Source organism: Macaca thibetana, chromosome 11 (genome assembly GCF_024542745.1).
Source record: "Macaca thibetana thibetana isolate TM-01 chromosome 11, ASM2454274v1, whole genome shotgun sequence".
Lineage (NCBI taxonomy): Eukaryota > Metazoa > Chordata > Mammalia > Primates > Cercopithecidae > Macaca > Macaca thibetana.
The window spans coordinates 23,753,463-23,770,665 of NC_065588.1; the positions used below are offsets into that span (position 1 = coordinate 23,753,463).

Here is a 17,203-nt window from a genome sequence, read left to right on the forward strand (position 1 = left end):
ATATACTATGTGTTAGGGGCTGAAAATATAACCGTGGACAAGAGAAGCATGCCTTGATATGGATATATGGATGGATGAATGAATATAGATGGATGGATGGATGAATGTACAGATAGATGGATGGATGGATGGATGCCAGTATGATCTCAATCCTAGGCTTCAGCCCTTTAGTGGTTTTCTGGCTCCTATAGCATTTGTCTACACATATTTCCCTGAATTGGTCTCATGTCCTCAAAGTACTACTCACTAGTCACTTCCTACCATATACATTATTCTTAACACTTAATTGTTTATAGGGCCATGTCCACCCAATTTTATCTCTTGCTTTCTGGTCTTCAGGCTTTTTTTTTTTTCCTGCTTGGAATAGTCTGCCTGTATCCCTTCAGCCCATTCACTTCTTGTATTGTATAGCTGCCTTTATCCTTTAGGTTGACTTGAGACCCCTCACACTAAGAATCCTTTCCTGATACTTCAACACTCTTAGATTTAAAGTAATTCCTTTTTCAAAGACTTCTCTTAAAATGTGATGCATATCTGTATATTACCAGTGCTTATATCCTTATTTTGTCTGTTGGGGCTGATACAACAAAATACCATAAACTGGGTAGCTTATAAAGAACAAACGTTTGTTTCTCACAGTTCTGGAGGCTGGGAATCCCAAAATAAGGGCACTGGCAAATTCTGTGCCCGATGAAGGCCCATTTTTTTTGAGGAATAAATGGTGCATTCTTTCTGTGTCCTCACGTTGTAGAAGGAGCAAGGCAGCTCTCTGGGGCCACTCTTATGAGAACTTTACCCTCATGACCTAATCACCTCCTGTTAACTTGAAGGTGAGGATTTCAGCATATGAAAATAAACATTCAGACCACAGCAATCCTATTCTCCCCAACGAGACTAAGAGCACCTAAAGGGAGGAATTATGTCTTACTCATCTTTAAATCCCCAGTCTCTAGCAAAATGCCTGACACACTGAGGCCTATTAAAATGTTTATTGACTGAATAAACGAAGGAAGAATTCATTTAAGAAATTAACAAATTTCAAATACAAGAGACAACTGTTGGTATATCAAAAGCTTAAGGTTTAGTAGAAAAAACAGATTATAAGACAATAATTATACAAATAAGTAACAAATTAGTTTTTTGTGCACGGTTTAATTCAAATATATGTTGACTTGCAAATGTTAAAAGGAAGAATAGATAATGAAAGGTGATGAAGAGGCATAGAATTTAGGGGTAGGAGGAAATCAGGACTCAGATAAGGTAGTTCAAGAGTAAAATAATCTCTTTTAAGATATTTCCATATAGCAATAATTCTTTTATAATATTCCATAATTTATCTCTTGTAAATTTTGACTTTCTAAACAATTCTTATCCTCTTGGGTATGAAAAGTAAATATGCACTTCTAAACTCCTAAAATGATTTCTGTTCATCAACAAGAATCTTTTATTATGATTTCATTAAAGCACTGGCGCTTGGTCATTGTATCCACTAGAAAATAAGATGTTACATATAAACATATAATGAAAACAAAATCATTCTTTATTGTGATTGTTTCATATCATTTTATACTTTCTTAAATCCAACCAAGATGAAATTTATTTCCTTATGGCAATAAGCTCAGCTATACTTTTTCCCTCATTGTAAGTAGTTACGTTTATAACAATTCTTCTACAGCATCTTGAGCAACCAAGAACAAGTGATATGCTATACACAAGTAAAGGTGAAGGAGTTTCTAAATGCAGAAAATCTGTACAGCCTTTTGAGATTTGCTAGAACAGTATAATATGACTTTAACATTTGAAACTTTTATAAGAAATGCTAATATTTTGTATTAAATTTCATAGAATGGTAAGTAATGAATAGGAATATTTCATATACAATTTATTTGAGAGAGTAAAATAAATTAGCTCTTGTTTGACTATATAGATATTTTAAAATAAGATATTATAAGGTAATTGTTAGTTCTTAACTACTTTGTCACAGCTAACTATTTTCAGTAAGAGTTTTTTAAAATAAAATATATTTTTATGACTTCTTAACGTAGCATAGCAAATGAAAACTTTATCCTACTTAATTTAACAGTTACCTAGTTGGCTAGTTTAGAAAGAGATGAATTTATGAACTCTTTAAGAAACACCTCTCAGAATGGGAAGACCTTTCTGCATATAAAAAATACAGCATTGTTCTTCATCTCCTTGCCCATAAATTGGAGAATGTGATTATCAATAAAACTTCTTGGATTAATTATCTAAGAAACCTGAGTATCCCTGAAAAGGTGACAATGAATCAAAAACGTCTCCTTTTCCTTCTGTATTTCTGCCTGACTGCTAAGGCATCATTTAAGGTATTGCACAATAATTCATTTTAAGCTGCTTAACAAGAATCATTAATTATGGAACTGCTTCTATATCCAGCTCTATCTTAAAATACTATGTCTACAGTTTGCCTCTGTGTCTCATGAAGAAACAAATGGTCCGGAGAAAATTCATCCAAAATGTTTCAAGTATTAGAAAATAGGAATTTGGAAGAGGGGCATTCGCATAAGCCACTTAAGACCAAATCAAATGCACTTTCTCTTTTATTTCCCACTTTTAATATTAAGGCTTAGCAACGATTTAATTTGTTGACTCCCTTTATAGCCATTGCTCCTTTCTCTCTTATCAGGGCTTTTGGCAGACATTATATACCTCCTTAGTGTACCTAGGGTCTGAAGTTCACAGGTGAGAACAGGAAGCTTCCTAAATCACTATAATGGTAAGCCTATGAGATACACATTTGAAATGATTGCTGGCCTAGAGATTCCTACTAAAACAATAAATGTTAAACCTCCAGAAGTTAATAAGCGTTGTCATTAACATGAATGAAAATGAAAAAAATACATAATATAAATGTCTTGAATGGTCAGAGGCATAGTGACCTAGAATAGAAAGACTCCTGATGTCCTTTTCATTATGACATATTAAATAGTTTCAAAACAGAAGTATATATTTAATGAATAATAATTATTTTTTACATTTATACAATAATTTGACTTCTTTAGAAATGCATATACTCATCCTATTTAAATTTTACAATCTCCTTATGAAGTATGTAGAGCAGACATTACTGTGGCTGCCTGAAAGATGAAAAAGATAAAACATGGAGAGGAAGATGACTTGCCCAAGGGCACAGAATAATATGAAATGGGACTGTGACTACTAAGGTCTTCTAACCCCTTCATTTTTTTTTTTTTCTGATAGAATTTATTAAAGCCAGACAATTAGTTTCTCATTACAAGTCTTATGAATGCTAATTCATAGATAACTCGGGCCACTCCATTTTGAAAGTTTTAAATTCTCCATTAACAAACTCAGAGAGCATTAGAATTTAGAGGCAAACTCTCAGGTGCAAAATGTTCAGAAAGGAACTAAAGTAAAATATCACATACTAGAAATGGAACTGGTTACATGAAAAATTCATTTGGGGCAATATGTACATACAAAAATATTCATTGTAGCATGGTTTGAAACTGTAAATGCTGTAGAAATACTTAAATGTCCATTAGTGGGGGAAACCAAGTAAAATATGATGTATCCATCATAAGGAAATATAGAATAATTTACGTCTGAAAGTATGGAGGAAGAAGACATCCATAATGTATTTTTCATACATGTAGGTAGTTTGTAGTCTATATAGCATATATCCTCACACATATTTTATGATATACAGTACATATCATAAATGTACATAGTGTATGTATCATATTATGCATATTACAATACACAGGTAGCTATTTTGCTACATATTACATATCTATATCTAAATATTTTTATACAAATATATATAATGGATTCATATTTATAGGTATACCTAGCTCTGTTAATGAGATGAAATTCCATTCTTTCTGTGGCAATGAAAATAAAAACTTAGAAGTCTAAGGGTCAGGCTCAGCTATGACAAATTCATATGGTAATACCATATTTTGAAGTCTTTTGGCTGACAGCATGGAGTGCCATTAACCACTCTTTCCATTTTATGTTTACACATCGTCAAGGAGGAGACTCATGTCAACAAGAGAATACTAAGCTGAATGGGCTTTCGGTTTAAAATGAATGACATTCTTATGTTCTTAATTGTTAAAAAGCAAATGACATGGATTAAAAGAAAAGCTAGTTATGGCCTAATAAAATCTGAGAAATGTATCGAAGAAAGAGTCTTTGCTTTTTTGTTTGCTTGTGTGTATGTATTTTGGTGGCAGCAGTGTGCATATGTTGGGGTGGAAGTTGGATGAAATGCTGGTTACTAATACAGATCCGTTATCATCTCACAGAGTTATGATGATTAAAATCAAGTGACAATATTTAATAAATAATACAATACAGTATAAGCTACGATTTTTATATCAAGTTATAATACTGTGATTGCCACAACAAAGACATCTCCCTTTTTCAGTAATATAATCTTAAGACAATAATATCAACTCCATTTTTAATCAAAAGATATATTTTAATGACCTAGAAACACTTTTCTCATGAGAAGTGGATGATGACTGTCACCACATAATTATGGAATGTTGTATACATTTTTGAACCCAGTTTTTTTTGAGATGGAGTCTCGGTCTGTCGCTCAGGCTGGAGTGCAGTGGCGCGATCTCTGCTCACTGCAAGCTCTGCCTCCCGGGTTCATGCCATTCTCCAGCCTCAGCCTCCTGAGTAGCTGGGACTACAGGCGCCCGCCACCACACCCAGCTAATTTTTTTGTATTTTTAATAGAGACGGGGTTTCACCGTGTTTGCCAGGATGGTCTTGATCTCCTGACCTCGTGATCTGCCCGCCTCCGCCTCCCAAAGTGCTGGGATTACAGGCGTGAGCCACCGCGCCCGGCCCATTTCGTATTTTTAAACCACTAATATAACTACCTCAAAAGGGAATTTAAATGATTGGTTATTCAGGTACCAAAATAATTCAATTCTTTACAAATATAAATATTTACAAAGCTTTACAACTAAATCAGGATCTCCCAAAGTCATTGGTTTATAAACTTCTGGGAAGGCAGAGGAGAGGGGAAGAGCTGGTCACAATAATTCTAACACACAAAACACAGAAGCCAGCTGGGCACAGTGGCTCATGCCTGTAATCCTAACACTTTGGGAGGCCAAGGTGGGTGGATCACTTGAGGTCAGGTGTTTGAAACCAGCCTGGCCAACATGGTGAAACCCCATATCTACTAAAAATACAAAAAAAAAAAAAAATTAGCAAGGCATGGTGGCAGATGCCTGTAATCCCAGCTACTCAGGAGGCTGGGGCAGGAGAATCGCTTGAACTCAGGAGGCGGAGCTTGCAGTGAGCCAAGATCATGCCACAGAACTCCAGCCTGGGCAACTGAGCGAGAGAGACTCTGTCTCAAAAAAATAAAAAATAAAAACAAACAAAAAACAGAAGCCTAAAGACATGATTATATCCTCTTCTCTCTGCTTATTTACAAAGAACATACAGTATATGATCTTGATAACACATTTCCTATTTTGGCAGTTTGATAAAAGCGTACCATGTTGATGGTTTTTAGCTTGTGCTTTGGTGATTATTTCAGCACTCATCATTAATAACCTGTATGTCAGCTGACACAGTTAAATCAGAAATTAGCATGCAGTCTCCTAAAATGCCAGACACATGAACTCTTTGCATAAGAGATATAATGGAACCCATATGATACTCCCATTAAACAATGAAACATGTGACATTAACTAAAAACAGGAAACACATCAGCAAGTATGCCTGAGGAAGTTTATGGTATTTAACTCCTAAACATTAATTTTATTGTGGTGTATGAGGAACTAATTAACTGAGAGTTTCCCTTTTTATTGGAAACGGAAATACTGTTCAGAAAACTGATGAGGAGTAAATACAGCATATTTTAAGTTTATTAAGCTTGGCTCATCGACTTCTATTTATTTAAGCTAATCTCATAAGGCAATTAAATATTTCAATCAGTAACTTTATAAGGCTATTTAGCACATTTCTGAAAAATTAATCAATGTTTTAAAATACAGAATGAGTATGTGAATATATTTCTAGTTTTATACAGCCAAAACAGAGACTAAATACATTTTCTAAAACTCATGAGCTCTAATAAAAGGAGAAGTAAAAAACAACAACAAAAAAAGTTTAAAACTAGCCAGGTGCCGTGGCTCATGCCTGTAATCCCAGCACTTTGGAAGGTGGGTGGATCATGTGAGGTCAGGAGTTCGAGACCAGCCTAGGCCACGTGGTGAAATGCCATCCCTATTAAAAATACAAAAATTAGCTGGGTGTGGTGGTGCATGCCTGTAACCCCAGCTACTCAGGAGGCTGAGGCAGGAGAACCTCTTGAACCTGGGAGGTGGAGGTTGCAGTGAGCCAAGATCACACCACTGCACTCCAGCCTGCATGACAGAGTGAGACTGTCTCCAAAAATAAAAAAATAAAGAAAAAGTTTAAAACTTGGTGATTATAATAAAAACAGGTAAGGCTAAGCTTGTATTAAACCAAACAAATGTTTTCATCAGTACTCTGCTACTTTTCTGTAAACAGTTCTTTTCCTTAGTCAGAGGAAGCCTCATTCATGTATGGCAGAGTGAGTTTGATCCTAACTCAAAGAGAGTGAGTGATGAAATGTCATCAAATGCCAGGTGTGATTTTAAAATCCTTTTTTCTTTTCAAAACAACATCAATATTTTGCTCGTACTATATTATCTCAGTCTTTATCACTTATAAATAACATAAGACGGGCACAATGTTAGGCACCAATTCTTAGATAATCTCATTTGATCATTGCAACAATTCCATAAAATGGATCTTATTACATCATTGTGTAGATGTAATAACTGAAGCTTTGTAACTTGGATTAGCACAATCAAAGCATCAGAATGAGGCAAAATCTGATCCCAAGTCCAGGCTCTCTCCTTCAAAGTACCTCTCTATTTGTAGTGGCCTATTTGAAATTGCATTAATTAAATCAAAACAAATAAACCAAATATTGAATGCTTGAAATCATATTGACAAAGGAATCAATTGCTATAGACAAGTAATTGAGTATCTTCATAATACTGTACATAGCACTGTTAAGTGGAAAATAAATTTTATTATAATATTCTGTTCTGTGGTTGGCAGTATAACAGGTGAATGACAATAACTTCCAGGTTAAAAAAAAATCACAGTAATTTTTAAAACAAATATACTCTAGGACAAAAGTTTCCAAACTTTCTTCAATTAAGGCACCATTGATGGTTCAATAATTGTTTCATGGGACTCTTAAAAACAAAGGAAATATCCAACCACTCAATTTTATTTAGTAAAGTACAAACAACTTATCTATGATAGTTCACACAGTGTCCAATAGATGCCTCTGTATTTTCTCTAAAATTTTAAAATATCCTGTTTCCCTATGAATTAGCTATAGCACCCTGGGAATCTTCGCACACAGTTTGATAACCACGGCATTAGGCACATGTCCAAATGTTCTTGGTAAATATTCTCTATCTGTAGCTATATTTCATATTCAGTTTGATACTTTGAGCCACTCTTTTACTATCAAGCCAGCTCTTTTATAATTGTTGGTTTTATACTGTATACAAAATGAGTTATTTTATTGGATTTTGCCATTCATGCAGATTTTTTTAAATTTCCACATAAAATATCTTCCAGTTAAAATCTCTAAAGCGTCTAATGGTTACAATTATGTGACTGGGGACTTTATACCCAAACAGAAAAGAGAGGGGCAGAGGAGTGCAGTCTCTAGTAATAAAACAATCATCTATACCTCTAATTTCTACCTCTAAAATCTGTACTCTGAAGAAATAGCAGTGATCCTGAACACGGGGTTCAAAGAAGCCATGTGCTGCAGAAAGAGGCCTGGAGTGAGAGTGAGAGAAAGTATTTTTGACTAACCTTATATCTATCAACCACCTTATCTCAAAAGTCTCTCCCAAGTATAAAATGTTAGGCTGACACCAACACGAACATTCAAAAATTATTTTCCTTTAAAGTTGATTTTTTTGTAAAGTAGAATTTGCTCTAGGATGAGCAAAAGCAGTATCTTTCCAAAAACAAGAAACTGTTCTACAGGCACCAAAGGCATTTATATTTTATTTCAAAAAGACGTATCTGACACAAGCTTCACAGCTCACACGTTGAAGTCTTTGATAAATAGTTTAGGATACTACTCAGACTTTCCAGCAGGGGCAAATGGACTGTGTTCTTGGACTCTTCAACCATCCACTGGGTACTTGTGTGTACTTGAGCCAATTCATTTGTACACCCAGTTATTTCATTAATTTAGAATTGAAACTTTAGTTACGTAGTTGTTCAAACTTAAAGGGCTGCAATAATTATTTTCTGATTAAAATGAGCAATTATGCACAAATATAATTTACATTTGAGATTTTAAATTATCTCTTATATGGTCTGGGGTGTGTTTATGTATAACTAAGTTGACAGTTTTAATAGAACTGAGAAGTTCAAAATACAGATTATTCAACTAATTTTTTTCTTTCCCTGAATGAACTGGTCTCTGAATGAAGCTGACTGATTAAACCAGTGTTTTCATGTAATTACTTTCAAGTTCTCTATTTTATAAACACACATTTATATATATATATATATAAAATGTGTTATATATGTATATATATAAAATGTATGATATACATATAAATGTGTATATATATAAATATATAGTGAGAGAGAGTGAGAGAGAGAGAGAGAGAAAGGATTTGATTCAAGAATATACATCATTTTTATGCCCTCAGAAGTTTTCAAGTAGTTTTAGGATTTTAATAAGTAAGGAAAGCAAGAGCTAGATATGGACCCATGGAGTGGTTTCATGCTTAATTTCATTAATACCAAATGCCCAAACAGAGTCTGAGATGCTGCTAATACTACATCAACATCTGTGAACTGATCCACGCACTCATGGAAAAGAATGGACAGCAATATTCTTTAGAGTTTGTTTTCTGTCTGTCTAGTCAATTTTCTCTGATGTGCCTGGCTGTGCTCCTACTAATTTACTCTTATATTGTTTAAATGATATACATTCTAGCACTCAAGAAAGGCTCAGGAACCACATTTTGTGGGTTTCCAATCCACACCATATTTCAGCTATTATGTATTTCTTAAAGAAAAAAATATTTCTGTCCAACTAAAAGCTTTTGTTTCAGAAACAGGAGATGCTAACTCAGTTTATAACGATTAGGTTCCTTAAACTGTGTGTGTATTTTTTTTTTCCTGTCGAGTACATTTAAAGTTTCTAGTTTAGTTCCAGAGATTTAAAATTTATTTTATGTATTTTATGAAGACATCTAGTCTAAACAGAAACATTTATCATCAGTATGTTCGATAAATGGATTGATGAAAAGTATCTGGATTTTTGATAGCAACAAATAGTGTATCTTTCATATTTGCTTGAAATTGAAAGCAAGATGGGTTGGTCAGTCTCTTTTATTGAAGATTATGTAATAAATGGAAATAATTGGCAACTGGAAAAGTCATAAATGGTTGACAACTATGAGGGGAATAAATCAGGAAGTCCCACTGAAGAGCAGAAACAGCACAATTTCTTCTCCTACTTCTATTCCTTTCTTGAAATGTGACTAGGGAGGATGTCGTCTGGACTACTTTTCACTTCCAACCAGTTCTTCATTCAAACTGACTCAAAATGCCAGGGGTCAACAAGGGTGGCACTTCCTTTTGCTACTGGTTTCTGCTTAGTTCTAGAGTTTGGTGTGATCCCAGTTTCAAGCTTGCCAGCAGCTGTAAAGGCTTTTTCCTATTTTATTTCCAAGGTTACAAAAGAAGTGGTATCATTTATAACTGTAAGCATTAAAAGTATGAATATCAAATGGTTAATATACTAACTATTTTGGAAATGGAAAAAATTCTCCATGCCACATTACATTAACACTCAACAAATTTAGTATGCCAACTCTGTCAAATGAGAGTGAGGTGGAGGTGTTCTTGACCTTTTCCAGGCCTACAGTTTTGCTATTGTTCATACTAAATGTGGTTTTCTCTTCAGCACAATATTTGCTAATGGGACTTACTTTTGCAGTTGCTTTAAAAGATTTTTTTGTTTTATTGAAAATATAACTAATCTATATGTATATATTACAGGTGCAGTCAAAGGCAACTAATGATTTTAGAAAGTGTCCTCTTTCTTTTTTTTTTTTTTTTTTTTTTACTAAAAACACATGTATGGCATGTGTTTAATGTGAACAGTAATTCCTTAAGAAAACAGAAACAAAACAAAACATCTTTCATGATTTAAAAATGAGAACTAAAAAAATCAGAACTTAGTGTAGCAATAAAAATGAAAATTCTATTCATAGAATTTAAATTATTCTTAGAATTTAAAATATTTAGAATGAACATAGTATTTAATTACAAAAAAATGTTGGTGTGTCTGGATGAATTGATAACCTACAAAGGTAGGATGATATGAAAAGTAATACTAGATGAATAAATTAAGGGTCCAGAGTGAGAATTCCGTTTTAAAACACAGGAAACCAAAGTAAAGAGAAAGATTTCCAAAAGCAGTATGAAAATCTCAAAGAGCAAAGCATCACACATATGCGAATTTTTATAGTCTTGAATGCAGACCACTTTTATCTGAACTACAGAGTTGCAATCTTCTAATGTCAAATGGCTTTGCTTATTTAAGAAATTACAACCCATTTCTTCTATATGATATAGAGAAAGATTGAAAGACGAGAAATAAATGTTGAAATCCCCAATGTGAGAATTTAAAACATCACCTAATAGAAAATGTAGAACTGATTTCTAGTAATGTTAGAGTTTCTCAAATTAATTAAATACTAAAGCATAACAAGATGTTAATGACACAATTTATATATACACACACACACACACACACACATATATATATATATATGCCAAAATGCACTGGAATTTAAAAACAATATTCTATGTAATTATCTAAATTAATGTTTCACTAATTTTTTTCAGTGGTATTCACTTCTATCAATGAAAATATTTCAATCAACTTGCTTTTACTATTTTTCTTCTGACCATGGTAAAGATGTTCTGGAAGATATCTAGCTTAGCAATCTAGCCCCTCTTTAGAATGTGTTATTATTTTTATCTTACAGAATACAGTTGGCATTTTGACTATAACTTTTTCAAATGATGTATTTTTTCCTAAGACTAACAATGTGCAATTTATATTTGGGTAAGAAAGAGAAAAAGGCATGACATCACAGGCATCTAAAGTTAATAAGCAATATAAACAGTTATTCTAGTATATCACTTAGCTCAAAAAAGTCCTCTATATTGCTTATGTATTCATTTATTAATTCATTCAAAAATGTTGAATGTTGTACTAAAAGTTGAGTTATAACAATGAGTAAGACAGAATCAGCAACTGCCTTCAGAAAGTTTACAATTAAAGTGAAAAAGAAAATATACAGAATCCAAAGGAAGCAGGAGAGAGGGACCTAACTTAGGTCAAGTCAGGCAAGTGCTCCCTAATCTGAGCTAGAAGCGCTTCACAATATGAAGGAGAGTGAATACTGAAGATGCAAGTCCAGAGTCAAGAAAAAGAATGGTTCGGTCTAAGAACTCAAAAGACTGGTGAGAATTTAGGCTGTAAATATTTGGAGGAGACAAATAACAGGTGAACTCATTCACATTAGGAAATTTGGGTTTATCTCACTGTTAAAAAGGTGGTAAAAAGCATATTCCTATGTCACCTGTGCAAAAAATTAAATGAATCCACAAATTACATTCATACATTAACAATACACTGTAAATAGAAGTTATGAAATTGAGTTATACAGAATATTGGCTTCAGAAGCACAGACTTAATCTAAGCCCTTTTAAATACTAACACACTTCTCCACACATTCCGTGTGTTTCCTCTTTAAAATAAAAATGCAATATAGGTGATCTCATTTCTTGGTGTGGCAGTAATATTAAATTGCCTAATTTAAAGCTTTGCCCTCCACCCACTCCCAGATGAAAAATCAACAGTACTTACTACATCCAGCCTTATAGCTGAAGCCTGGAGGGAGGAGGAATCCTTGCTGGGCAGCTGCAGCCAGTGTCCGTTGATCAGGAGGGAATACGGGAATCATTAATGGCGGCAGCTGACCTTGAACCTGCTGAACGTGATAGAGCGAATCAAAGAGAAGAAGTTTCGATGCTCCATGCTTCTTCCCACCCTCCTTATTTCATGATAAAAGAAAATCATTTATTCAATTTAAAAGACTGGCATAGAAGCTTGCTGGGATACTGGCCTTGAGGATACGCTTTGGGACTACCTTAAACAGCAGAAGTAGAAAATCCTAGAGCTGAAAGGTATTGCTAAATCGACTCTCTAACACGATGAATAATTTCCCTACATGATATCCTTGGCAGTGATGAAAATATCACTACTTTGCATGATAAGCCTTTTTCTTATTGCACTAATGAAATGGCTCAAAAATTACCCCATAGAATGAACTGAAATCGCCCTCTGCAAATCCTACTTGTTGGGACTAATTCTACCGTCTAAAACAAAACTAAACCTGTATCATTTTATATGTAAATAGCTCTCCATTATTTGAGGACAAATTCTCAAGTTAACACATAATATTGAATTTTTGAATTCTTGAATACAGTAATTGACCTGGAAGAAAGATTACAGAATAGTTAAAACTTTAATCTTTTTTTTTTTTTTTTTTTTTAAATAGAAGAGGTAAGTAATGCCAAAAGATAACTGACTTGCCACAGAATTACTTAGACCTGGGTCTCGAATTCAGTCTCTTGAATCCTGCTACAGATTCTCTGCACAATATTTTTGCCTGTATCTATCCCTTTGGAAGCAATTGAACCACTCCTCAGACCACAGGGTCTCCGTTTTGGTTGTCATCTTTGGAATACACTCTAATTTGCTGGTCCCATTCTCAGAGTATGGGGCTATCTTGGTTAATAAATAATCCATCACAATAGAATCACTATCTTCTTTGAACTGAATAGGAATTTTTAGAAATATAACCTAATGTAGCCATTTCTGCAGCCTTGTCACATTATTAGAGATTTGTCATTAACTAAAATAGTTTTTTTTTTTTTTTTTTTTTTGAGACGGAATCTCACTGTGTCGCCCAGACTGGAGTGCAGTGGCCGGATCTCAGCTCACTGCAAGCTCTGCCTCCCGGGTTTTTACGCCATTCTCCTGCCTCAGCCTCCCGAGTAGCCGGGACTACAGGCGCCCGCCACCTCGCCCGGCTAGTTTTTTGTATTTTTTAGTAGAGACGGGGTTTCACCGTGTTAGCCAGGATGGTCTCGAACTCCTGACCTCGTGATCCGCCCGTCTCGGCCTCCCAAAGTGCTGGGATTACAGGCTTGAGCCACCGCGCCCGGCCAACTAAAATAGTTTTATTTGAATAAATATTTAAGCAAGATCTCCCTGGTAAAAATGATTATTGGTTAGTGTTTACTGATGGATGGATATGTAGATGGTAATTTGGGATCATGTTTAAAATTACATTTCTGACAATTTATTCTCCTCCATTAGTCTTCCCACACAGTGAACACTTATTTGTAAAATATTTAATAAAATATCTACTATGTGCAAGAAACTGAGGTAGGCAGTAGAGATGCAAGAAAAGTAGTGAACAAGAAAACCAAAATCCCACATCTATGAAGCCTTGATTATAGTAGGGATGATGGTGGTGAAAAAAGTAAAAGAAACAAACACACAAAGATAATTACATATCAATTCAGTCACAAATCCTAACAGCACCTCTGAATTGTCTTTCAGATCTGTTTTCTTGTTTTTCAAGTCACATCACGCATTCCTAGGGTTCTTACGATTCTTAGAGTTCTCATCATTTCTCACTTTAAAAGCCCACCTTCAATTTCTCCTTTATTTAATCTTCCACAGTAAACCTCTGAGCTATTTCTGAGATTTTGGTTGGTGAGTGTGGGGGGCAGCAAGTACTGAGAGAAGGAGAAGGGGAGGAGAGGAAGGGTGAAAGAGAAGGCAATGTGTGTATGGTGGTGGGGGTGGCAGACAGGGGGAGAGAGAAGAGCAATGTGTGAATGGTAGATCTGTTTTCAGCAATGACACCAAATTACAAAGCATTATATAGGGAAAGTTTTATTGGTTATATTGTTAATTGGTTATTATTTGTATATAAAGCATTCTTGTTATGGTGGTTTTTATCTAGATAATTTATACCTTAATAGTTTATAATATTCTTTCAGATGAAATTTTTAGTATTTTAAGGAATAAATTGCAATGAATTCTGGAGCTTTTATGAAATCTGTGCGTTCTAAACTTCGGTCTTTTATAGATTAAATTATTAAAATGCATTTTGTTTTAGTATTATAATTTGTTTTAGTGTCTAAATTTTTCAAGATCCACTTGTAAAGAGTGACATCGAAATTAAAAGCTGAGAAAGACCCTAGAGATTATCAGCAACAACATAATCATCATGCTGATGAGGAAATAAGACCTAGCTTGGCCAAATAAATTGTTCAAGATCGCATATTTAGCTAAAACCAAACTTACACTGGAACTGCATCTCCTGACTCAATCTAGTGAGGGGAAGTAGGAGATAGAGGAACTACAAGGTGGAAATAAAGGAACTAAATGAAAAATAAACCTAATTTCCCAGTCCCAGTGATGGGTTTTTATTAGACCATCATAGAACAGACTGTAGAGAACTGTACAGTAAATAATAAGAATACAGTAAACAGTAAAATAAATGTAATCCAAAATGTGTAGCTAATCTATGTGAGCGACTAAAAGCACATATCAAAATATTGTTAATCCTGATTATTTGTGGATTCTGTATTTGCAAATTTGCCTATTGGCTGAAATTTACTCATACCCAATTTTAATAATGCCACTTTCCTGGTCATTTGCAGACGTGCACAAAGCAGGTAACAATTTTGTTGATAATTTTTTTTTTAAAAGGCTCCCAAGAATAATGCTTAAGTGTCTAGTGTTTATGAGGCAAGAGGGCTGTGGTGTGACTTTTGGAGAAGACTATGTGTTAGATAAGCTTTGCTCAGGCATGAGTTATCCTGCTGTTGGCTGTGAATTCAATGTTAATGAATCAATAATAAATATTTAAAAAGGTATTTTTAAACAACAACACACACAGAACGAAGTCATGTATTGATAAGCTGATGCAAAGGTTGTGACCAGAAGCTGCCAAGAACCTATCTATACTTCCTTTAGGAGCAATTGTTCAGCATTCACTAATTCAGTGTTCACAGCAACTTTATAGACCATAACACATATAAATAATGAGCAGTGACTGTATTATTCCTATATCTTGATGGATTTTCATTGCACTGCTGTGGAAATTTAGCCAACATTTGGGAGAAAAGGACACACAATATCAAAACAATATGTTTTTTGGGTAGATTCTAAAACTAACTTGGTATAGGGTTAGTAATTCATTCTATATATTTTCTAGTTTTGAATATTTCCAAATCCTAATCACTATTAATTTTTTTTTACTGAATGTATGAAATTTCCTTTAAACCACTAATTAAAGTTGAAAATGTGTGACACTTATCAATAAGTTTCAACAAAATACTTTTGTCATAAATTTTTAAAAGATGGGGGCATGTTATTCACAGGTTAAATAATTCATAATACACATAAGAGGCTACTTCCTATATTTTGAAAACTTTTTAAAAATCCTGTCTTAATGCTTTTTGTGTCTACCTCAAGATACTACATAGTCTCTAAAATGTTATGAATCCAATACAAATCAATTATATTATCCCGTTTATGAATAACAAGTAAATGCCTATCAATTACTCATAGTTAAATATTTTATATTTTATATAAATGTTCTATTGTTGAAACATTCAATGGCTTCAAGAAATTAACATATTAAGTAGATTCTTAAGATTATTTAATCTGAATTTCATTACGTCCCTATTTATTTATTTATTCAATCCACATTTGCTAAGTAGAATATGCAGTTTGTGGTAACTAGGGATTAAAAGATGAATTCACATACGTGGATGTTCTCTAGGAGTTCTGAATCTGGTGGGGCAAATAGACAGATAGTTATAATGCACTCCTGTTAACCCAATAATACAGACGTGTATAGGATACTATGGAAGTACAGAAAAGAGGCTCCTAACACAGCCAGGAGAAGTCACTAAAGGCCCTGTGAAAGCGGGTGTGGCAGGTATAGGGCCTGAATAGGTAAGGAGCAGAGACAGAGACATAAGAAAAGGGAACAGGGGCAAGAAAAAAACATCATGTGAGGGAGACACTACCAGCAGTTAGGAATGGCAAAAAATATAAAGAAAACAGTGGTGAGAGGTCTGCCTGAATCAGTCTATGCATTAGGGTAAGAAACTAGAGATTTCCCCTGTAGGCTCTGGGGAATTATGGAGGGATTAAATTAGGGTCAGTAGAATACCCTGGTGGATATGGAAAAGAGATTGGAGAGGCCCATAGAGACCAAGTGGGAAGTTAATAAAAGGGAACAAATTATGAGGGCTTGATCAGTAGAACAGTGATGGATGAGGAGAAAAAAAAAAAAAAGAAATATTTAAGGAAAAAAATGGCAGTACTCATAGATGAAAAAATGAAAAAATCAAAGATAATGTTTACTTGATGTCACTCTACTTATAGTGGCATCAAACAACTAAAAACTCAGAGTAGTAGTGATAATTTTCATGCAAAAATGATGGCTACGGGTTTGGATATGACGTGACTGAGGTGGCTGAATGATGTTGCATTGGAGTTATTTTTCCAGCTGATGGACACTCCAGTCTGAAGCTGAGGGAGGAGATCTTCAGAGGCCACAGTGTGGGGAGTCATAAGTTAATGAGAATAAACTAGACAATCTAGAAAAGATCTGAAGGAAAAAGGGGAAGAGCTTAACATCATCTGGGTTCCAACAACAGTTCAATAAAAGGTGGAGAAAAGGAGCCTATTGGCAGATAAAATTAAAGTTAGACAAAAATTTTAAAAATCATGAAGGGTATGGTATAACAAAAGCCAAGGGAACTTCAAGATTGAGGGAGTAAACTAATTGTGAAAAACAAAACAAAACAAAAAGCAGAAAGTATTTGAGAGACAAAAATAACATCTCTGGGAATGATCAGAAGATGAATTTATAATAACACCACTTCCATTAGAATAGAGGGTAGAAATCATATTGTAAAAGGTTGAGCACTGAATGACAGGCAACGAAAAGGAGAAAGCAAAGAATCT

At 34.3% G+C, this 17,203-nt stretch overlaps 1 protein-coding gene across 19 annotated transcripts in view; it reads right to left on the reverse strand.

Moving 5' to 3' along the window:
- Positions 1-17,203, reverse strand: part of SOX5 (SRY-box transcription factor 5) — a 1,034,891-nt gene that overhangs the window by 124,711 nt on the left and 892,977 nt on the right. For all 19 annotated transcript variants that reach the window (XM_050746696.1, XM_050746702.1, XM_050746700.1 and 16 more), the window contains one exon: positions 12,005-12,128. In XM_050746696.1, coding sequence (XP_050602653.1) covers positions 12,005-12,128 — 124 coding nt within the window. The remainder of the gene's footprint in view (positions 1-12,004; positions 12,129-17,203) is intronic.